Genomic DNA, 25,111 nt, shown 5'->3' with positions numbered 1-25,111 from the left:
AGTTCAAGTTCCTCCTTATGTGTTTGTTTTTTTCTCTTCCCTAAATATGGATGTTAAGAATGATGCTGAAAGTTCTATCTCCTCCTAAGGCGATGAATCATTAAATTACATTGACCAAATTTAACGGTACAAATCATATACAATGGGCCACATCATACAACTGTTTCTTACATGAAAAAGAAAACTAAGTATTTGACATCTCCTAAGCTTGCTGAAAGTTCAACAGAATATGAATATTGGGTGGTAGAAAATGCTTGGATTAGATCCCTGTTATGGAATACCATAGAACCACATATTAGTGCAAATGTTATCTTTTTTTAAACAACAAAAGAAGTTTTCAAAATTTTTGAAAGAATTGTTTCAAGCAAGAAGAATTTAACTCATATATATGAGTTGCTTCAAAACATCTTTGCACTTCATCAAGGAGATAAGAGTGTAGGTGTATATTATTCGGTGTCGCGGTATAGGTGGTAGAACTAAACCTATATCAACCCTTATCCACTGATTATGAGACCAAGAGGTGACAGAGAGGAATTTCATGTTGCCAAATTCCTCTGTGGTCTTCATCCTCAATTCAAATGCGAGCTCAGATTCTTGGTGGTAGTTATCCGTCTACTTCAGAAACATTTGCCCATGTTCAACGTGCAGTTGGTGTGAATACACAGAGTTCATCTACATCCATGGTTCTGAACATAGGTATCGGGAGACGTATTGGCCCGGCCAAAAAACGACACGATACAAGCGTTGCATATCGATATCGGACGATATCGGCCAATTTCGATCAAAATTTTTTTAAGCCAAAGAAATGAAGAAAATATCAAGAACAAAAGAGAATAATAAAATATTCAAGAATCGATCTTTTTTTTTTTTTTGTATTTTGGACATGCATATGATGGTGTATCGGACCATTCTTTAATGAGAATGTTGTTTATCAGTTTGACTCATTGAAGGTCAACTAAATGGGCCCTAATTGAACAAAAATCAAGCATGACTTGGTGAACTAGGGCTCATTACATTGAAATACAACAAAAAGAAGATGAAAATATCAAAAAGAAAGTGAAGGTTTACCCTTCCTTCTGATTATTCCCATAATGTTCCACTTCGCTTCGATTTGTCAAATCCCATTCAAATCATTTGCTATGATACTAAAATAAGTCTAGATCTAGCCTAAAATGAGTTTTTAAACTTCTTCCATAGTTTAAATGAAGAAATAAAAAAGAGAGAAGACATGAGTGAAATTTTGAAAATTATAAATAAATAAATAAAATCAAAATTGGGCTTGTATGGGCGTAACAGCCATATCGATGCCGATACAACCCGTATTGGCCAATACATATCAGTTTTTTTGTGTCGGGCCAATACAGCCCCATATCGTGTATCGTCTCGTGCCGAGACGGATACAATATGGTCGTATTGGCTAATACGATACCGATATCCATATCTGATGCAGGTGCTAGCCGTTTATTTCTTAATTTGGTATGGGAGATGAGGAAATTTTGTTAGTCATAGTCTTGGCAAACGATTTTGTGGTGGGGTGGGGGTGGGGAATGCTTGGGGAGGTCATGGTACATATTTTAGTAGCAGCCACGATCAAGGTAATCAGCAATGTTCTCAATGTAGTCTTTCTAACCATACTGTTGATACGTGTTGGGACCTTATTAATAGGCCAACTTGGAAAAATCAGTTTCAATCTTCTGATGACGGTTCCAAGGGCTACGTCTCAAAGCCCATCTAAGCACATTTCAAATCAAGTATCACAGGTGATACAATTACGTTATCCAAGGATGAGTATGTCAAATAAATCGTTCCACCCATGTCCTCCTCCACTGTTACTCTTATTCAATCAAGTATGATATGTCTTGTTTCCTCTTAAAGTGTTCCTTGGATTATTGATTCTAGCGGTTTCAACCATAATATAATAAGCATAATGTCTTGTCCCAGTTGGGTAAATCTACTCTGGTTTCCTTTGTAACAATAATTGATGGCACTGCAATCCATGTGTCTGGGTTGGGTACTACTTATCCTACTCCATCTCTTCCATTGTCACCAATGTTATATATTTTTAAATTTCATTTGAGTTTGTTGTCAGAAGCTAACCAGATCCTTGAACTGTTTTGTCATATTCTATCCTTCTCATTGTGAATTTCAAGATCTAAAAACGGGAAGGATGATTGGTGGAGGACATTAAGCGAATTGTCTTTACACCAGCTAAAGGGGACTCTCAATGTTTTCCGAATTATCATCGCGTAATGTATCACACCCTTAGGATACGAATACATATCAGTTATTGAATGGGATATATCGGTTGTATTGCGTTATGTATCACTATTGTTGGGAAACAAGGGAGAAACATTGGAAAATTGGTCAAATTTTTCAATGAAACTTCAAGGATTATTAAAAAAGCCATCAATACATACTTAGAAATCAAAACATTACAAAAAACAAGTGCACATAATAGGTTTCCTTTGTATGAGGTCCTAATCATGTGTTGTCTGACTGAACTGATGCAAGTATATTCAAAGTCTATTCATATAATTTATAAATGTAAAAATATATGTATGGAAACCAATGTTGTCAAAAGTGATCGCATCATCGCTTAATGCCATCCATATGGCATATGCGATGGTCGCATATGCCATGGATGGTATGCGATCGCATAATGGCATATGCGATCACATCCCCTCCAACGGTCAGAAATATGACGGTTGGAGCATTATTATTAGTGTTGTTGTTGTTGTGGTGGTTGTTGTTGTTGTTTTTATTATTATTATTGGAAGTTTTTCCTGTAAAAAGGCACTTGCCCTTCCTCCATTTGCAACATATACATCCTAAAACACTCTCTTGCTTTCTCATGCATCATTCTAAAGCTCTCATTCTCTCTATTAGTCATAATCTCTTTCATACTATTCACTCTATCAAGATGCAAGAATCAAATTCAAGATATAGTCAAGAAAAGAAGCAAGAAGAAGAATCAAGGATTCAATCACTATATACTATTTTCTAAATCTCTCTCTCTTATCTCTTCTATAATTCTATTCTCTTATTATTCTAATTTTTAATCTCCATTCTAATCTCTTATTCTAAGTTTGTAACTTTTTTTTTCCTAATCCCTATTCTAAGTTTCTATTTTCTAACTTGTGTTTGTGCGATCTATTCTTGATTTCTTTTTAGAAGTCTCATTTATCAAGAGTCAAGACTCAAGAGTAAGACTCAACTCGAGAGACTCTCAAGTCTCAACAACTCAAGATTCAAGACTCAAGAGTCAAGTCTCAACTCTCAAGTGGCAATCACACACTCAAGTCCCAAGACTCCCAACTCCCAACAAAGTGAACAAAGTCTGCTATTTGTTTCATACTTTCATTGTAATTTATAGACTTGTAGTTTCTAGTTTCTACTTTGTACTTTGTAGTTCCTTTTTTTTAGCTTCTAGACTTCTAGTTTATTTCAACTTTCAAGTTTCTAGTTTACTTCAAGTTTGAAGTTTCTAGTTTTTATTTCTAGTTTCTTGTAATCTTGTTTATTTCTAGTTTGTAGTTTCTAGGATTTAATAAAGATTCAAGAAGTGTGATCACTTACAACTTTCGAGAATCTAGATTCAATCATTCAAGACTTTCAAGTTCTTCAACTTTCAAGTCCCAAGTAGTGTGTGACCTATGCGGATTTCATTAGTTCCAGTGGTATTGGCCGGCATTAACAACACCTTGTGCACACATCGAGAGCAAATGCAATAGCATGTCCCAATGTTACACCGAAGATCCGTAGGGAAATCATGGAGTACATGGATAAGCATACTCGGAAACGACATGACCCAACGACTATGCAAGAAGAATTTATCGAGAGAGAAGCTTATGAGGACATCAATGTAGTAGATTTGAATGAATCTACACCACCTACATCCACAGGGCGATCTAAACTGGCCACCTAAAGAGCTCGCGGGCATGGGCCAATGTATAAGTGGTGTAGACCACATCCGGAAGATGTGGTTGATCAAAGGGGTAAGGGACCCGCCCAAACCACTTTAGAAAACTGGTATAAGAATAATGATAGAAAAACCACGATTCAGTACATTGCAAAGTAGTTGTACCAAGCTGGTCTAGCTTTTAATACTGTGAAAATGAAGAGTTTTAAAGTTATGGTTGAAGCTATAGGTCAATTTGGACCTGGCTTGAAACCCCCTTCCCATCATGAAGTGAGAGAGAATTGTCTAAAAAATGAGTTTTATTAAAAACTTTATCTCCGAATATAAAGAAAGTTGGAAAATATATGGTTGTTCGTTAATGGCCAATGGATGGACCGATAGATCGGATCGGACATTGATAAACTTTCTTGTAAATTGTCCAACTTTACATTGATAAACTTTCCCATACGGCCGATTATTTATTTAACTTGTTAGATAGTGTAGTTGAAGAGGTAGGAGAGGAATACGATGTCCAAGTTATCACGGACAACGCAACTTATTACGCAATTGTCGGTTGCTAACTTATGGAGAAAAGGTGACATTTATTTTGGACATCGTGTCGATTTAATGTTAGAAGTTATAGGTAGGTTATATCTTAAAGTAATTGTTGGGGCTAGGAGAATCATTGTTTTTATGTACAAGCATGCCCTTCTTCCCAATCACATGAGAAACCACCTTGGGTGCAACTTGCTTCTTCCAGCCGTCACCCGATTCGCAACAGCTTTCTTAACACTACAAAAAGGTTATTTGTAGTGTCAGCTGATTGGAATAATGAACCATAGTCAAATATGGTCGAAGGAAAATTAGTCCAACAAGCCATTCTTTTCGCGCAATTTTGGGCTCAAGTGGTAAAGGACTTAAAATCATTTGAACCCTTAGTAAGGGTGTTGCAATTGGTGGACGGTGATGAAAAGCCACCCATGGGTTACATCTGTGATGCGATGGAAATGGCTAAAAACAAAGTAATAGAACACTTCAACTATAAAGAACGTGATTACCAGCCTATACTAAATATTATACATGCTAGATGGGGTAGCCAAATGCCATCCCCTTTCTATTCGGCTACGTACATCCTTAATCCGGTAGTATTCTTTGCGTCCACCAATCAGACTGCCGCAGTTGCGTTTCATATGGTCGGATTTCTAGACACTTTAGAAAGAATGGTTTCAAACAAAGAAGAACATAATAAAATTTCTCGAGAGTTGGACTTCTACCTGAAGAGTGGAGTGGTCTATGTATGGAGTTGAACCAACTAGGAGGGATCCGGCACTGCAGAAGCTGGCCATGAAAATTCTTAGCCTTTCGTGTTATTCGAGCAGTTGCGAGCGCAACTAGAGTGCATTCTAGTTTCAAATTTCAATGCTAAATTGGTAATTTTACATATTATAAATGTTACTGGCATGCAGGTTCACACGAAAAAAAAAAAGGAAATCGTCTGGAACAAAAGAAACTCAACGACCTAGTCTTTGTCCAATATAACCAGAAGCTGCGAGAAATATTCCAGGCTAGGAGAGAAAAACATGGATTCTATGATCCTATCAGCCTGAATGATTTGGAGGCAGATAATGAGTGGCTTGTGGCGACAGAGGATCCAGTCTTTGTCGGCGAGTCCCTTACATGGGCCCAAGTAGAAGACATCGCTTATGCATCCGCACCTAGCGAAGGTTCTCAATCTCAATGGCGAAGAAGAGGAGCTGGAGGGGCGAGCAGTAGCACGAGGCATGCGGTTGCACATAGCAGTCAAGGAGAAGACAACATTAATATTGAGATTGAAGAAGTACAAGAAGAAGATGCCTGACCATCAGTCGTGGATGAGCAACTAGTGTAGACAAATGGGAGAGGAAACAATGTATATAGTATTATAGTTGGTATATTACTAGTTTGTACTTCGTAGATTTTGTTTATCAATAAAGGTATTAAGTTTTTACATTTTTGTAATAAGTTGTTAATTTTTAGTTATTAATAAAAGTATTAGTTTGAAATTTGATGGGAATGGTGAAGTCTTTGTGGGGGAAAAAACAGATTTTTCCATTTAATTTCGATTTTTTTCCTTTTTTAAAAAATTTTCAAAAAAAATAAAATAAAATTGTTGTGCGATCGCTTATGCGATTGTGCGATCACACGGTGGAGGTCGCATATAACCGCTTAGGTTATTTGACAACATTGATAGAAACACAAGCAATACATTCAAAAAGTAAAAGAAGAATCACTCGATCAGGTTAGATACATGTTTGATTTTGTGCTTGGACACAGATTACAACCAATCTACGAAAAATTTGGAAATTTTTATTTTTTCAAAATTTTCACAACTTGGCCCATCTCCTCCAAATCTCAAAATCCATGATTTTTCATGCAAAACAAGAAGAATCATGGATTGGTAACCATTTGACAATGATTTAATATGATTTATAGCAAAAAAAAAAAAAAGAATCACCGAATCGAGCAAGTGGGATATATCGGCACTACCTGTGCACTTTGTATTGCACAGGTGGGATAGAGATATATTGTGGAATATATCGGCAAATATCGTCGATACTAAAAACATTGGGTACTCTCCTAAGAGTCAACTATTCAGAGACATTTTCTCCTGTAACAAAGCTTAACCCTGTGTGACTTATTGTTTCCATTGCCACAAATTTGGATTGGCCCTAACACCAGCTTGATGTGAAGAATGTGTTTCTTCATGTGGATCTTACTAGAGAAGTCTATATGGAGCAACCACCTGGCTTTATTGCTTAGGGGAACGAGACAAAGTGTATCATCTTAAAAAGTCAATTTATGGCTTAAATTATATCCGAGAGCATGGTTCAACAAATTTAGTAAAGTGGTACTTGAATATAAGATGAAACGTAGTCAGACTGACTACTATGTCTATGTGAACAGAAGAGAGGCAAGCATCATTATGTTGGTCATACATGTGAATAATATTATTGTCACCGGAAGTGACAATATAGGTATTGACAAGTTGAAGAGATTTTATAGCAATACTTCCATACAAAGGACTTGGGCCGTCTTTGATAATTTTTTGGTACTAAGGTAGTAAGATCTAAGGTGGGCATTAATTTATCGCAATGAAAATATGTGATGGATTTATCGGTTGCGACGGGTCTTCTAGGAGCCAAGCCAGGCGAAACTCCTATGCACCCAAATCAAAAACTTAAAGAGTAGATTAGGAAGAATTGATTGATGATCCACAAAGATATTGTTGACTAAGTGGAAAACTAATCTACATAACAACCTCTCGACTTGATATCACTTTTCTTGTAAGTGTGGTTAGTCAGTTTATATAAGTTCCGCATGCTCCTCAAATGGAAGTCGTGTTTCATGTACTCAGGTACTTGAAGGGAGATTAGTCAGTTTATAGAGGCTCCTCATGTCTGCTTGATATTCCAAGATAGTTCCAGCCTATCTTGAACTTCCCCATAAAGGAGCGACAACACTTTTCCATGACTGAACTATGAAAGAACTAGGTGTTTCTATCCCCTCCACTAACCATTGGTTCCTTGATTTTTGCTTCTAGCAGATTTACTCTTTAAACCGAGCCTTAGCAAGCTTAGTCTTACCCTTTTCAAGCCTTTTGCATCCTTCGATTGTCCTTGAAATGAGCAACTCGGGCTCCGCTTTCATCACCTCGTCCTTTGCTTTTTGCACGTTCTTAAAGGTATTTTGTATAAGCATAATGGCCATTTTCAAGTAGAAGAGTATTTAGATGTGGACTGGACTGGTTCTCCATTTGACAAATGATCTACTACGTGCTATTGTACATTTGTAGGAGGTAACCTGATTACATGGAGAAGTAAGAAGCAAAGTGTGGTGGCCCATTCAAGCATAGAGGCAGAGTATAGGGCAATGGCTCATGCTACATGTAAACTTATTTAACTAAAGACGTTAATGTGCAAGTTGGGGTTTATGGTTGATGTTCCCATGAATTTATATTGTGATAATTAAGCTACCCCTCATATTGCCAACAATCTAATTTATTACAAGAGAACCAAGCACATCGAAGTTGATTGTCACTTCATCATAGAGAAATGTATAAGGAAATTTGTATGTTGTTCGTCAAGTTTCAAGATCAGTTGACGGATGTGTTCACTAAGGATCTTAGTCGCACTCATTTACATCGTCCCTTCATCAAGGTAGGCATTTGTGATATATGCTCCTCCAACTTGAGGGGAGTGATGATCTCACATGTGGCTGTACATGGCCCACTTAACATGTGAGATCACACCTCACACCCAGCTGAAAGGCTGTGAGTAATGGCCATACGTACTTCAGCAAATCAAGCAATGACAACTAACTATCAACCAATCTGTCACCAATGGAAATGATTTGCACAAGAATACTATTGCTCTAAATCTAAAGAGAAAACAAGTGAGGTGCCACAGGAATACCATAACGACGTTATTACTACTGATATATACAAATCAAGCCATTACCTTCCCTAATATTAACAGCCTATTTAACTCAACTACTACTACATTATCAATTAAAATGTAAAGAAAAGAGATGTGTATAAGCCTGAGCAACAATCCCACAAAGAGTGACATAAAAACACATCAAACCATTTGTCTTTTGACTGAACCTCCATGCCCAATGTCAAACTATAAATGCAAAGAAAAACTATTCCATATCAGGAAAAGCATTCCAAGGAATGAAGATATTTCCCAGCTCTGTTAGGGATTACCATGGTTCGAGCCTCCAGGCTTATAATCAGATATGCATGGTACTCATCATCCTCAGATACAGTTCTAGAAGGATCAGCACTGTGACCACGCGAGCTCTTGTGGTACACAGTCCAAATTCCTTTGCAGCCAGTTAACTCAACCTGCATAAAACATACATTTACACATCAAACTGCTTCTGAACAGAGAAGCAAGTGTAGAGGCATATAAGAACAATTATCTATGGAAAAAACATACGTAGTATGTTTGTATGCATGGATGTAAACATGCATTTGGTAAGAAAATGCTGCAGAATGTGTATAATGTAGGGATCAGTGTATGAGGCACATTGCTCACATATATGAAGATTCAGAGAAACAGATTGTATTAACTCGTACAAAGAATAAGAACCCTGTGCAACACACTGCACAAATTACAAGGAATCAAGCCCATGGAAAATAGCCAGTCATAAGTAAAATTCCTTGCACTTTTGATCCCAAGCACAAGTTACACAGCTTCCGGTGCATTGGCTTACGCGTCATGTATGTTTGATGCTTGTGGCCATGATTCTATCTTTGGGATTTTATTTTTTTACAAGGATCTTCTTTATTCATCCTTTCAAAAACTTTAGGAACCTGGTATTATTAATATGTCCAAAAAAAAAAAAAAATCCATGTAGAAGTTGCATTGAAGTCCAATTTGCAAGACACCCTAGAGGTAGGCTTTTCCCATTGTTGTCAAACTAAACCAGTATATGGATAGTATCTAAAAGAACTATGAAATCCAAGCATTATATGACTAGTTACAGCCTACAGGAAGTCTGTAGACACAATTACCATATGATGAGAGCCTTCTTTTTAAAAAATTAAGTCAACAAAAGCATGAACATAGTTAAAACATTTTGCTGCAATGTTCAACTTATCATACAGATCAGTGTATTGAGCACTATCTAACTACAGCCCAAGGTCATTCATCTATGTCAGTAACCTTTTGATATACAGATCAGTGTATTAGCTTATGCGCGCCATGTATGTTTGATGCTTTGACTTATGCATTAGTAACCTTTTGATATCAGCAGATGATGAACCGAAGCTATCTAAAGACCTGATAAATGTTGCTTAAGATGATCATGTTCAAGTGCACCTTGATTGTTTCTAGCTATTTAGGCTGCCTTCTCCTCTTTTGCACATACTGTCCAAGAATAAACCTTCCAAAGATCTCATCTCCTTTTTTAGAGATGAAATATCGATACCGTCTACAATGAAGACATTATTTATTGACCCCTTTGTCTAATCGATAACCTTCCAATGAATCATCCCATTTTTTATTTTAAAAAGAGTTAAGATACAAATAAAGAAACTAATAGAAAGATAGGTAAGGTATTAAAAAAACGCTGAGGTTGAACATGTGGAAGGAAGCCTCTGTAAACAACTTTGAACAAACCTCAGTGATTAATTCTGGGCGAACTGACTGTTGGAGCACACAAAGAGAACCATTCTTTCCATGCCCAGAACAGCACACCTGTAAATTAATCAAGGATTAAAATGGAGTACAGATCTATACAATGAAAATTTTGGATTAAATTCTTAACAGAACTAGCAAAGCATAGAAAAATCAGTAAATGATAACTGTAAGAGTAACAATCCAAGTTTCGCAGTCAACAATAAAATGGGGTGCAAAACAGTATTAAAAATTGAAAACACTTTAGTAAAATGGAATCTAGTAATCAACACAACAGTCGAATACATAAGCATTTCGACTTCCGCAGTTGCAAAGTATTGGAATTTTTCTGTGAGTTATCGAGACAACCCTATTCGGGTGACAGAAGCAGGTTCTTGTCTTTCGTCTGGCCTTCTGGTTCCCCTCCCAAAGTAGCAGCGTTTAGTTAGCCGGTAGCTAGGAACAAGATACTATTGATAATCTTCAGAAGAGATCACTAGCAATTCCCAATTGCCGTGCGATATGTCAGAGAGGCAGAGACAGTGGATCACTTACTTATCCATTGTCCTGTAGCATGAAAGGTGTGGGAAAAATCGATAGCTTTCTTTGGCATATCTTGGGTGATGCCATGGTTCATTATGAGGTTTTTACTAGCTTGTCCTGGTGGTGGAACGAAAGAAAAAAGTAGGTTTCAGTGCGGAAGTTAGTTATGATGGCTGTATTATGAGCTATTTGAGGGGAGAGAAATGTTGGATGTATATAACAGGGTTAAAATAAATGTAATAGGCTGAGTTTCTTGTATTACGGATTTTTTTCCAAAATGGTTGGTCACTTTTAGCTGAGATGTAATTCGTGCTCCTTTAAAAATTGTTGTTACCTTTCAGAAGAAAAGTATCGGAATTCATCTGTATTGATCAAAGAGCAATAATAATACTATCCAATTCGATGGCTTCATTGATAGTTGTTCCATCAGAAAATATACTAGAATGATTGTGAGCGTCCAACCTGTTTGACATGAGAAATGGACAGTAAAGACTAGCAGACATGAAATGCAGCTAGCCAGGAGAACTGACTCCCAGCATGTGTTGCGTGTTGGTAACCAGTGCTTCTCCAGAACAATGACAGACAGAAGTGCTGAAGGCGAGTTTAGAATAGCAGCTTTATGGAGCCCAACTTTCACAGTTTGAGTAAAAGGGGGAACGAAAGAAGGGTGGCAAATTTTGTTAGAAGAAAAATTGTTACTAACTACCATCCAAGTACCGACCAAATCAACAAGGACGAAACAGAACTGAAGAAATGATTACTAGATGAGTATAAAACCAAGAAAGCAGCGGTTTGCATCTTATTATTTTCTGTTTTGCTTGTCACTCTTTAGTCACAGGATAAAACCTAGAACAGCAGTTGTGAAATGGAAACTTACAGTGAAATGTGAAGTCGAAGAAGCAAACAAACTAAAAATAAGACAAAGCATAATGCTTTCTCACCAACCTTTAGAGAACACAGACAATAAAGGTAATAAAACATGATAAGGGGAAGTCGAAGGGAAGTGTTGTAGTCTACACAGTTGTCTTTTGCCTGACAAAATGAGCAATACTGCTTTCATGTATCAGAATTATTTTAAGTACTGTGCTAGATATTAGTTCGGCCAAAGATACTTGGAACAATTGAATGGTCTCCGTGCAAGATAATTAAAGCTAAATTTGATGTAATACTGTCCTGAAATTTTATGTTACAAAAGAATTTCAATTAAGAATGGTTGAATAATTGGTTTTATGCATTTTCTTGCAAGATTTGCTGATGTCAAAATGGTAGAGGCCAAAGCCTCAGGAATCAGCTACAATTTTACTGCTTGCTATGTTCTTTAATCTTTAAATTTTAGAATCTACCCATGTTCATAAAGAGGAAAATTCAGCAACCAAAATATCATCAGCATTGTAGTGGATGGTAATTTTATGTTTGTACAATGAGGAATGGGGTGGCCTACTTTCCTAGGAGCTTTCTCCTTTTGACTCCTATAGTTTCTTAGTTTTTTTATTTTTTAATGTAAATTCTATTGAAAATTGACTACTATCAAACAAAAAAAAAACAAAACAAAACAAAACAAAAGGCATGCAGTAAGATCATGATAATATCATTGTTCATACTTCATACAATATATATATATATATATATATATATATATATATAAAAAGAAATTATATGGTTTGCTCCACCAACCAGTTCATAGTTACTTTGCTTTGCAATTCCTGTTGCATTTGGATCAGCATGGGATCTTAAGCCATAAGAGAAGTCCTTCAAAGGGCCAACATTAATCAAAGAATCCCTCACCGCAAACGAAAAGGTCTTCTGCAAAAATCAAGAAAAGCAAGAAGATGCTCAACACAACATGATGAGGTAACCATTAAGAAATTACCGAAGATGAAAGGACTGAAAACTTAAGCCGATTTGTTATATGGATCATCAGAAATATTATAAAAAACCAAAACAGCCACAGGTTCAACGGGGCCTACAAACTACACAGAAAATACAATCAGAAAGCAGTGAGAAGCTGCACCAAACAAACAAAACAACAGCAATGCCAGTATCATCTATTTTCCAGAATTTACAAAGCAGGTCTGCTGGTGCCAGATTTCACTAAAACATCCACTTCTGAGTTTGCATCCCTTGGAACTAATGAAAACGGGACCACCTGGTCATTGCAAATGTTACACACTTCTTAACATAATCTGCCAATCTCCAAGAATAAGAATTTTTGGAGACCCATGCAATGGCGCTGCTAGACTCCCCTTCAGTGATGACTGGGCCCAAGGAGAATTAACCACAATCTTACAGGTTTGCAAAAGAGACGCCACTTCTGCAAATTAGAATCCTTGGTACCAATATGCCCTGAAAATTCCTTTAGAATGCTACCTTCGACAGTCCCGAAGAATCCACCCAACACCAGCAGGTCCGGGATTCCACCAAGGAGTACCATCGTAAATTTTCTTGCAAGTAACAGGGGGAGGGGCTGACCAAAAAGATTGAGAAACAGCAGTCCTACAGCTTCCCAATAAAACCCCTGAACATGACAAATTCAAACACGCAGCTGGGATTCCTTCAAAATTTGTGTTAACCCTAGCACAAGCCACTATCAGGGATGAATCCTAGAGGACAAAATGCCAATAGAGCATGGCTTCCCATCGAATGTACAACTGTTCCTCTCAAGACAAAGGGACCAGATTACTGCGTATATTGCTATCATCCGTAGGATCTGACCAACAGAACCCCATACAAAAACATTCCAACTTTTGAGTAGAGAAAGAGAGGGAGGGAGAACCCACTGCATACTGAATCTAGCAAACACCAACCCCAAATCTTCTGAGAGAAAATGCAATGTACGAAAAGATGATTTTGTGGACTCTTCTTATCTACTACAAAGATCACATCTGTTCACCAAGGCAATCCCCTTTTTTTGAGGTGAGCAATGATAAGAATCATGTCGAGTGAGACTGTCCAAGCAAAAGCTCCTACTTTCATAGGAACCAGGGCCTTCCAAATCTTTGAGAATGCTGTGGATTTGAAGCCATCTATGCTGATCAGCGAGTGCACCAGGGAACTCAATGAGAACTGGCCCCATCACCATTTTCCTCTGTGCATCCAAGCCTCCAACACCATTTTCCAAGCATTCCCAAGTTAGAAATTTTGATGTCCCCATCCTGATCTTGATGCAACCATGGTTCACCGGCCTACATACCTTGTCCCATGGAACTTATGAGTAGCCTCCCAATTAATTTTCCCATGAGTAGGGATGGATATGACAGATTTGAGCCATCTCATAAGTCTGCATGGGTAAGGGATGGCAGATAGGTATGTTTTTCAGTTTCTTTAGTTTTGGATGTCTTAGTTATTGTTTGGTACCTGCATTTGTATTATATACTCATTCTGCTTGCACTAATATTTTACGACAACACATGCTCTTAAGCCCCCATTAAATGGAAACTTACAGTGTTTTAAATATCAACAATATTAGCCGATATATCCCACAATACATCTTGTATCCTACCTATGCGATACGAAATGTACAGGTAGTGCCGATATATCCCACCTATTTGATCCAGTGAGCATTTTCAATTTTTGATCCATGTTTTTGTTGTAAATCATGTTAAATCAGTGTCAAATGGTTACAAATCTACGATTATTCATGTTTTTCATGAAAAATCATGGATTTGGAACTTCGATTTCGAGATTCTAGAGAGAGGGGTTAAGTTGCGGAAAATTGAGAAAAATCAAAATTTCCCAATTTCTCACAAATTAGTTGCAATCTTTGTATCCAAACACAAAATTAAACATGCATGTAACCTGATCTAGTGATTCTTCTTTTGCTTTTGAATGCATTGCTTGTGTTTCCATACATGTCTTCTTATGTTTATAAATTATATGAATAGACTTTGAATATACTTGCATCAGTTCAGTTGGAAAGCACATATATAAGGACCCCATACAAAGGAAACCCATATTATGTGTACTTTTTTGTAATGTTTTGATTTTTAAGTGTGTATTACTGCCTTTTTCAACAATCCTTGAAGTATCATTGAAAAGTTCAACCAATTTCCCAATGTTCCCATGTTTCCCAAAAACAGAGATACATTACGCAATACAACTGATATATCCCATGCGATAACCGATATTTTTCCATATACCAAGGGTGCGATACTTTATGCGATAAAGATATTTAAAACATTGGAAACTTATCATATATGCATCTTTTTTGCAATTAGTTGATTCGAAAATATGCAATTTAAAAAAAAAAAAATGTGTATTTTAGCATCTCTTGAGGTATCATTGAGAAATTCCAACATTTCCTAAATGTTTCTCCAATGTTTCCCTAAGTCGTCAATACATGTTTAGGCCCCCATTAAAGAAAAACTTATTATGTATGCATCTTATTTGCAATTATTTGATTCCTAAATATGCAGATATGTATATTTTAGCATCTCCTGAAGTTTCATTGAAGAATTCCACCATTTTCCCTATGTTTCCCTTAGTCAGCGATACATTTCCGGGTATTGGCGATATCAATACATGTTTCTGTATTCCTAGCTTGCAATACATGTAAAAATATCGATACTACAAACACCAGTTGGTTATTCAGATACGGACTATGTGGGGCAAGACATGATAGGCAGTCGACTACGGGCTATTGCACTTTTCCTGGTGGTAATGTGGTTGCCTGAAAGGGCAAGAAGCAGAATGTTGTTGCACACTCGAGTGCTAAAGCAAAATATAAATACATGGCATACACAACTTGTGAACTTGTCTAGCTGAAATAACTTCTAGAAGAATTGGGGTTTTTGGTTCAAACTCGAATGCGTTTATGCTGTGATAATCTAGTTGTTATGCATGTCGCCAACAATCCAATGTTCCATAAGAGGACAAAGTACTAGAGGTTGAATGCCACTTCATTTAGGATAATATCTCTTAGAAAGAAATTGCCACTCTGTATATTTTGTCCCATGATCATATTACAGATTTGTTCACCAAAGCACTTGGGAAGTCTTAATTTGAAAGGCTTATATTCAAGCTTAGCATGCATGATATCTATGCTCCAGCTTGAGGGGGAGTGTCAAATGTAAATTGTCCAGCATATGGACCCTATTGGGTTCAGTATGTATGCTCGGGTAGAGTTTTAGACCCATGGTTATACATGTCTTTAAGTTACTCGAGTAAGAGGGACAATATTGTAATTTCTTCAACAAATAAGTGAAAGCCCTAATAAGATAGAGCGGGGACGTGTGGAGGAAATTCTCTCTCTAGCCGCTCCACTCTTCTCTCCATTCCTCTCTTCCTAATTCACATGTTCTCCTTTAGTTACTCTTTTTCAATTCCTTCTATAGATCTACAATAACCTTACCATATTTGGATATGATGTCCACAAAAACAGATTCTGACTGAGCCTACGTGGGAATCCCATACAAGTGAAGCCATGAACCCTGTCTAGTACAAACCTCTCAATCTCTTCCTTGGAGCTGAAAAACAAAAGGATTCGGGTCGATGGAGAATCTCATTTCTGATTGAACTTGGACAACTCCTAAAAACTAAAAGACAGAAGGATTCCAGAGATAGTTTGCTTACAGCGATACCTAATGCACCAAAAGGAGAGGGCCATAAAGCATCAATGACTTTTACCATGCATGACCCACAAAGCAAACCCTACCAAACTATACTTGAGCACTTACGGACACTTTTCAACAATCTCCCTTGGAACCATGACTCTCTTCTTCAAGTCTTCAATATAGCTTTTAGGAGATAGCAAGGCTTTCTTGATTGGCTTTATAGTAGATTTCCATGATGAAGGGCTTGATTCCACGCCAGCAGGCTTTGTGATATACCTTCCCACAAATGCATTGTTTGCATCTCTGCTTGCCTAATCTCCCACCTTAACCTTGGCCTCGCCATCTTGATCACCTTAACCCTCTAGAAACCTTGTTTATTTCACTTTAATGAAAAACACCAATTCTGAAACTGAGTAATCATGTTGACAAGTGAATATGCATGTAAAGATTCTTTTTTAATTAACACTCAATTCCAATATGGCCTTCCCCAGCATGTGTTTTACATGTAGGGAGGAATCTGTCAAGCATCTCTTCATTCATTACTCTTTGGTAAGAGAGATTTAGTTGTTCATTGATCGATTTGGGTCTAGCGGACTTTTAATAAGTCCATTGGTGAATTGACGTTGGATTGGTTTTGTAGTGCATTCAAGTGTGGATAGGGGACCCCCATGGAAGATGGTTTTCTTTATCATCCCATGGGATGTGTGGAAGGAGAAGATAGAAGAATCTTCGAGCGCTAAGGCATTTAAGTAGCCCTTAAAAAGAAGAATCTTATGAATGATCATTAATTGGGTTTTGCTGAGAAAAGATTTTCGGGAGTGTTCAACGGTGGATTTAGTACGAGATTGGTCTCGGGCTAGGGATAGTCGAAGTCGGTAGTTGTATTAGTTGGGGAATGGGCTCCCCTAAGTTTTTTTTTTTCCTTTTGTTCTTGATTTGTAATGGCTTGATAGTAGAGCGATGAGAGTGTTGCTTCATGTCTATCGTCTCTTTTTGTGTTTCTTGTTTTTCTAATAATAGACCGCCATTAAAAATCACTCTCAATTTCATTTAGTTGCAAAATCAAATAACTTATGGTGAATTAATGCAATTGATCACTAACATCAATGTAAGAAGTTTGTGAAAAATGGTTGAAAATGAGAGAGAGAGAGAGAGAGAGAGAGAGATGGGTTGAGAGATGATTCCTCTCAATCCCCAACATTCTTTATTTATAATCCCTTTAACCATGTACATTCAGTGTAGGGGCCCATTTGGGCCTGCAATGTGGGTTGGGCCCATTCTTAGATCTTATTCAACTCTTCTTCGTTGCTTATTCAACTCTATTATGAACTTATTCAACTGGTGATGAAAATATGTTTTCTTCAACACTCCCCCTCAAGCTGGAGCGTATATATCTATCATGCCTAGCTTGCCAATGAGAAATGAAAAATGATTATGAGCTAAAGACTTGATGAACACATCGGCACGCTGAATTTTTGAACTTATGTATTTGGTGGTGATTTCTTTAGAGGTAATCTTTTCTCTGATGAAATGTTAGTCAACCTCTTGTGTTTTATACGCTCATGGAATACTGGATTGTTGGCGATGTGTGTTACAACTTGCTTATCACAATAAAGTCCCATCGAACAAATGCAACTCCTTGAGAAGAGATCGGATCCATATCAATTCACAAATTGCATGACCCATAGCTCTGTATTCTGCCTCCGCACTGGATCTAGCCACCACATTTTGTTTCTTACCCCTCTATGTTACCAAGTTTCCTCCAACAAATGTGCAATAGCCAGAAGTGGATTTTGTCTTTTACTGAGCCTGCGCAGTCTGCATCTGCATATGACTCGACCCGAAGATGTCCATGTGACCGATAGATTAGTCCCAAACCCGAGGCCCTTTTCAGGTAACGAATAATGCGCAACACAACTTCCCAGTGTTGTACACATGGCTGATGCATAAATCAGCTTACCATCCACACAACAAATGATATATTATGTCTGGTAACGGTGAGACAAATGAGCTTCCCAACAAGTCTTCAGTATTTTTCTGAATCATCGAACAACTCTCCTTGATTATCAAATTTGTTGTTGGGCTCCATTAGTGTTGCAATACGTTTACACCCTAACATTCTAGTCTCTTTCAGCAAATCTAAAACATACTTTCGTTGAGAGAGATTGATTCCTGCTTCTAATCGTGTTACTTCGATTCTGAGAAAGTAACGAAGAGAACCAGGGTCTTTCGTCTAGAAGTGTTCTGGATATGGGTTTTGGCTTCTGATATGCCAGAAGGATCACTTCCCATGATAATGATATCATCCACATAAACCACAAGTACAACCATCCCTCTGTGAACATGCTTTACGAACACTGAGTGATCGACACGGCATCTTTGAAAACAGAAATTGATTAGTACCTTGTTGAATTTCCCAAACCAGGACCTGGGAGATTGTTTTAAACCATAAATGGCCTTTTGAAGTTTACATACTTTTCCATTCTCCCCCTAAGCAACAAACCCAAGAGGTTGCTCCATGTATACCTCTTCAATTAGTTCTCCATTCAGAAAAGTATTTTTGATATCTAACTGGTATTATGGCCATGACTTATTTGCTACTATAGAAATCAACACACGGATAAAATTCAACTTAGCAACAGGCGAGAATGTTTCTCTATAGTCTAAGCCTGGGGTTTGAGTATAACCTTTTGCCACCAACCATGCTTTTAAATGTTCAATCAAGCCATCAAGCAAGTATTTGATGGAGAAAACCCAACGACAACCAACCGATCGTTTACCAGGTGGTAAAGGGACTAGTTTCCAAGTACCAATCCGATGCATAGCATCAATTTCTTCTTCCATAGTTTTTCGCCACCCAAGATGAGCCAATGCATCATGATGAAATGTCGGAACAACCACCTGTGATAGGGATATAGAAAAGGTACGAGTGGATGGAAGCAAGCGATGGTATGAAACAAAATTAGAGATTGGGTGAAGAATAAAAGAGCGAATACCTTTGTGAAAAGCAATTGGGAAGTCGAGGTACGAAAGATGGTGATTAGTGCAAATTGGGGACCGTAGGAGTGATTCTGACAGGTGATGCCTGATCATCCAAAGGAGGTGGGATGGTCTGTGGTGGAGAAACAGAAGGACGAATGGGTGAGGGATCTCTTCTAGAGTATAGATCCTCCCTCACTTGGAGGTGGTAAAAAGAATGGTGTTTCCTCAAAGAAAGTCACATATGCACTTACTAGTATCTAATTGTAGGAGGGGTTATCCTTTTTTAGAGAGAGAGTATCCCAAAAAAAAGAGCACATTTAAGGGCACGGGCATCAAGTTTATCAGAATCGAGATGAAGAACATGAACAAACGTGGTGCAACCAAACACCCGTGCTAGTAAAGAAATGGAGGAGCTCTGGGAAATAGCACAGAAAAGCGAGTTTTGCCATTAAGGACAGAGGGCATTCGGTTAATGAGATGATATGCGGTAAGTATGGCAAAACTCCAGAAGCATTTGGGAACATGCATATGAGTAAGAAGAGACTGCCCTACTTCCAATAAGGGCCTGTTTGGATTCGAGTATAAGGGTGTATTGTATTGTATTCTGCTACTGTTCATGTATACGTTCGATCAAGTTCAGAATACATCCAAATCAACATGTACGAACTCAATGTTTGGATAGGAGGTATTGTTCGGGCAAGTACACAGATTCTTGCTCCGATCAATGTTTGGATACGACATATTAGGGCCCGTATTGTATATACATATAATATTGAATAGTAGTTGTACGACGATGGCTGTTTAAACTCGGACCGGTCTTCCTCGTCTTCGCACTTATCCTCCTCTCACTTCCTTTGTTTTGTTTGTAGTGGAACAGATAACAGATATTTATAATAGGTTTTCCTGCATAACTCAGTCTACAAAGAGGTTGTGTAACCGGATCGGAACCGGGGGACTTGGAACATGTCATCCTTCAGTTTCGGTTTTCATTAATCTGCATCCCTACATCTGAATCATCTGGGCCATTATCCGCCTACTGAAACATTGACATGTTAGCTTTGGGGCCCTGATCGGATGATCCTATTGGGTTCCTCGTTGAAAAGCCATAAGGTGCTCTCATGGTGGATCCGTCCCACCTCATTCTTCCTTCTTGCGAACACCTACAGATGGGTCGGATTGCCTGTCCGATGTCCCAGGCCCACTAAATCTATGATTGGGGTGCGATCTTCACGACACTACAGAGAGTTTCCTTCCACACCTCCGTGTGAAACCGGGAGAAAGTGGTCGTGTAATCCGGACAAGATCAGGTTCCTTCCCTGTTTCGGTTGGAGATGATCTACTGCGCAGCTGGAGTAAAAATATCTCGTCCTCCTCAGGTAGAAGATCCTCTGCAACTGACTCTACCACTATTGCACGCGAATACAGTGTCATGAATAGGCTGTACTCAAGCAAGCAGAGGCATCTGACAATACACTACCGTCGTTTGAATTTTTTGGTGAATAGATGTATTCGCGCGCATGGTATTCCAATGATCTCAACTCCAAACCAAACACTGTATAATGTATTTCAAGCCCTTTAATACAATACAATACACCCTTATACGTGAATCCAAACAGGCCCTAAGTGTCTATTTTTTCTTTCGACAATGACATTTTGTTGTGTAGTGTAGGCACCAGATGCCTGATGGACAATGCCGGCAGGAATTAAGAGCCCTTGGAAGGTGGTCAAGAGGTACTCACATGCATTGTCAAACCAAATGATTTCTTCGTTAAACTGTGTACGTATTTCAGCATGAAAATTTTTAAATATTTCCAATACCTTGGACCGATCTTTCATCATGAATACCCATGTCATTCTTGAATAATCATCAATAAACGTGACAAAATATTGGAAGTGATGAAAACTAGGAATTCAAATTGGGCCCCGCACATCAGTATGAACCAAATCAAATGGTGATTGACTTCTCTAATTAAGACGTGGCAAAAAAGTGGTTCCAGTGTGTTTGGCCATCTGACATGCCTCGCATTCGAGAGTGGAAAGAGATGATAAAGAGGGAACAAGGATTTTTAACGAGTCCAGAGAGTGGTGACCAAACCGAGCATGCCATTGCAATGGAGTAGCACGAACACTAAGGGCAGTTGCAATGACCCGAGGTTCTAAATAGTACAATCCACACAGTTCACACTCTCCACCAATATCTCCTATCTTTAGATCCTAAAACAAACAATGGGAATGATAAAATGTGACGGAGCTGTTCAATGTTTTGGTAAGTTTACTCACATATAGTAGTCTGAGAGGAAACTCGGGCACATATAAAACAGAGGGTAAAGTAATGTGAGTGTTGGGTGAAGTGACTCCCTTACCAAGAACCTTTGACAAAGATCCATTAGCCAAGGACACGGGGATTTCATGATATTTGGCACAACCAAGACAACCTTAATTAAAAATCTAGAAGTAGCGTGTGGCTTACACTACATGCTACTTAGCTTAAGCTTCACGCTTCAAAGGGGTGAACACTACACTACATGCTATTCACTATTTAAAAAGTCAAGAAAACCTTGATCACTTGACCAAAAGAAAAAAAGAAAAATGGACAGAGAGCACTGCCACCAAGACAGTCTGAATCTGATCCCTGGATGTCCCCTCCATAGCTAACTGATCTGCCTACGCATTGGCTGCTTAGTGCACATGCAGAAGTCCCTGGCTTCCTTGATAAGATTTGCAACACCCCAACAACAAAATCCAGTTTTGATCCAGCTGATTGCATTGCTCAAATCTCCTGCAATGAAGTTTGGACTAAATTTGCGAGATACAGTCAGTCTGACCCCTTGGAGAAGGACAGTGGCTTGGTAAAACTTGATGTTCTACTTCCTATATGGGCTGAGTATTGCACCAGATTTTCACCCCTGATATCACTTATCAATCCACCAACCACAGCTGGGCCTGGGTTCCTCATCAACTTGCCCTCAAAGTTGAGTTTGAAGCTCCAATCTGGAGGACAACACCATTGTTCTCAAATGGATTCCAGATTGCAACTGCAGCTAACCTATTCTGCCAAATTGGATCTCAGTAAATGGGATGGGATCTCTCTCATTTTCTTTTTAAGCTCACACCATTCAACTGTCCTATCAAATAATTTTTTTCAACATGGCATTCTTAGTCCTTGATCTCTCTTTGAAAATTCTACTGTTCCTTTCCAGCCAAATGCATAAAATTGCAGCTTTGATGATTGATTTCCACAGTTGTCCAACTGGATCCCATGCCTCCATCCACTACCCTATGAATAGATCACCTGCAGTACTGGAATCATCTAGGTGATGTCGAATCTCAAGAAAATCAATGATCAGATGCGTCAATCAAAAGAAAAGTGAAGAAAAAGATGTTGGACCGATTCTTCCGCACCATAACACAGAATCTATAAGAAACCGTACTGGCAGAAACTAAAACATGCAGAGTACCCCACACAGCATTAATGATTAAGTTTGGAGACTTAACAGTGTCTCGAAACTTCCAAACATTTCTTAAGCACTAGCAGAGTCTTGGAGAATCAATTATACTAAACAATGGAAGAAACCTCCACAGCCAATAAAGATGGAACTCAATGACAGTTACTGTGCCTGACCTGTGCTGAGTCTGAGTTATTTGGAGCTGAAGTGTACAATGATAGCTCCTCACCACTGACAACATCTTGCAGACCATCAGAGGATGCCCTCCGTAACCGCTTTGCCAAAGGGGCATCACCTTCAATCTCTGCAACCTATCAACAAAATTCACCAAAAAAAAAAAAAAAACTATCATCAAGCATCAAATTTACTGAAGAATACTCTACAACAAAGAAGAGAAAAATAAATAAATAAACAGCATTAATATAAAATAGAACCAGCAACATAATATCCAGCAAGATAGAGCTTTAAGCTTAAATCTGCAAAGCAGAAAAGGAAAGGAATATCCTCACCCAAATTTCCATGATTGCACTCATTTACTATCTACATGACATGTGCAAATACTTACGAAAATGTTACACTTAAAATCATGATGGTCCATGGAGCACATACAATGAAGTAAATAAAACGTCTTGCAGTTGGCATCCAGAGCTAAATCCGACCCCAATAAAAATCTCATCTAGAACTTTACATAGAATAACAGGACAACCCACACAGACCCCAATACCATCCCATCGAGAACAAAAACATACTATCTTATAACTGCCAAAAGCACCATGATACCAAAAATGATATCAAACTTTAGTGGACCATTAAAGAAAAGATAACGTCAACATACTCTTCAAATTAATCATCTAGAAAGATATGAACTATTGCTCAAAGGTATTAAAGTACATTATTCTCTACTTCTTAAAGCTCTATTTTCTTGCTAAGGTTATCAGAAAATTTTGATTTGACAATCTTCCATATTAGTGATCAACTAATAGATTCTATTCTGTTAGTTAAATTATTTCCTGTGATATTCACTTCATTTGCAGCCAATGCATAATCAAACTCATTGTAAATAAACAGTACAAAATGTGAAATTAAAAAATAAGTTTAACACGTTGCTGACATGTCATATTGGGTTTTTTTTTTTTTTTTTTTTAAAAGCAATGGCAGTGATTACAGCAGATGAGCTGTATGCTTTTGTTCCAAACTTGATACTTCAAGTATCATGGGCCTGATCTTTTTCTCTAATTTTTTTCTGTACCATACTTAAATTTTCAGTATTTATTCATATGTCATATGTGTACAATTTGTCAAGTCAATTCAAGAGGGCCTGAGTCATTTCTGAGTTGGTTCCAAGTTGTTGAACATCGTTTCTAAGTTGCAAAATAATGCAATGAATGCATTTGGTTGCAACATAAGAGGTCTCAAAACTCCAATTCAAAAAAATTGCAAAGCAAAAGAAACAGTCATCTATAGTAGTTGTGAGTCTTGTGACAGCCAACATTTCAAAATGAAGTAACAGACACCATATCCAGTATGCACCTCATCCTTTCCATGACCAGAAGGCGTTGTTGTAGTTCCACAACTATATTGCACAAGAAGACCATCTCCCAAACGACTACCCAAGAAAAAGAATGAATTGCCAATGGTTGTGATGCCCTTATCAGAAAAGAAAGCATCAATAGTTAGCACTTTAGCTGGCTAAAAGACTGACAACAGACATTACATTGGAAATGGAACTCTAGATTAACAATTGAAATGGCTAGTGGGTTTGGGTTTAGGCACTGCAGCTAACCGATGTCAAAACTGAAGCTTTAGACTTTGAAAGCTCAAGTCTCTGGACAACCCTGTTGAATGAAAATGCATATTACCACTAGAACAATTATTACAAATTGTCTTTGCATAGGCAATACAAAAATGAACGGCAAAAGCATAGATAATGATCTGAAATATGAAAAATGGACTTGGAGGTTTGGCTGGTGAGTGAAGATGAGATCGTTGAGAGAAGCCCACAAAGACCAGGCAGGAATTAAACCCCCCAACCTGCTAAATTGAGGCCTTCTCAATAACCTCACACGCATTTGTCTTTTATTCCAAGAGCCATCGTCCACATTCCGAATATGTTGTTCAAATAACTCAGATAACATATGTGATATTACTTACCTCCCATCATAGACCAAAGTGAGCAAGAGTAGTTCTCCTGTTTTGGTTGAGAACATGGCAACATCATGCGATAACCATGTCGCATTGGCTGCATCAAGCTCTACACTGAAATTTGATCTTGGCATCTCCTGACTGAAACAAATAGGAAAAGGCATCAACCAAGTTAAAACTTGCCAATTGGTCCTTGAATAACAACACAATTTCAAAATTGCAACATCATCATCTTAGCCCTTCTCCCAGAAAATTGGGTTGGCTTTTCTATAGCAAAATTTTACAATTGGCTTACAACCAGACATCAACCTTCCACTTTTAATGGGCTCTTGGCCATGGCAAAGACTCACAGTTTCAACTTTCCACAATCTATAAAGAACCCATACCACA

At 38.0% G+C, this 25,111-nt stretch overlaps 1 protein-coding gene across 4 annotated transcripts in view; it reads right to left on the bottom strand.

The window, feature by feature from the left end:
• The window catches only part of LOC131233441 (cleavage and polyadenylation specificity factor subunit 1), a 75,343-nt gene that overhangs the window by 25,865 nt on the left and 24,367 nt on the right, over positions 1–25,111 (bottom strand). For all 4 annotated transcript variants that reach the window (XR_009165245.1, XM_058230147.1, XM_058230148.1 and 1 more), the window contains 7 exons: positions 24,731–24,862; positions 24,363–24,414; positions 24,110–24,226; positions 22,756–22,890; positions 12,277–12,405; positions 10,063–10,140; positions 8,643–8,783 (listed from right to left, as the gene is read on the bottom strand). Coding sequence is in view for 3 of the 4 variants with exons in the window: in XM_058230147.1 (XP_058086130.1) it covers positions 8,643–8,783; positions 10,063–10,140; positions 12,277–12,405; positions 22,756–22,890; positions 24,110–24,226; positions 24,363–24,414; positions 24,731–24,862 (784 nt within the window). In the remaining variant the exon portion in view is untranslated. The remainder of the gene's footprint in view (positions 1–8,642; positions 8,784–10,062; positions 10,141–12,276; positions 12,406–22,755; positions 22,891–24,109; positions 24,227–24,362; positions 24,415–24,730; positions 24,863–25,111) is intronic.

Source organism: Magnolia sinica, chromosome 18 (assembly GCF_029962835.1).
Source record: "Magnolia sinica isolate HGM2019 chromosome 18, MsV1, whole genome shotgun sequence".
Lineage (NCBI taxonomy): Eukaryota > Viridiplantae > Streptophyta > Magnoliopsida > Magnoliales > Magnoliaceae > Magnolia > Magnolia sinica.
The sequence above is the reverse complement of the archived record's forward strand: the minus strand, read 5'-3'. Positions and strand labels throughout refer to the sequence as shown.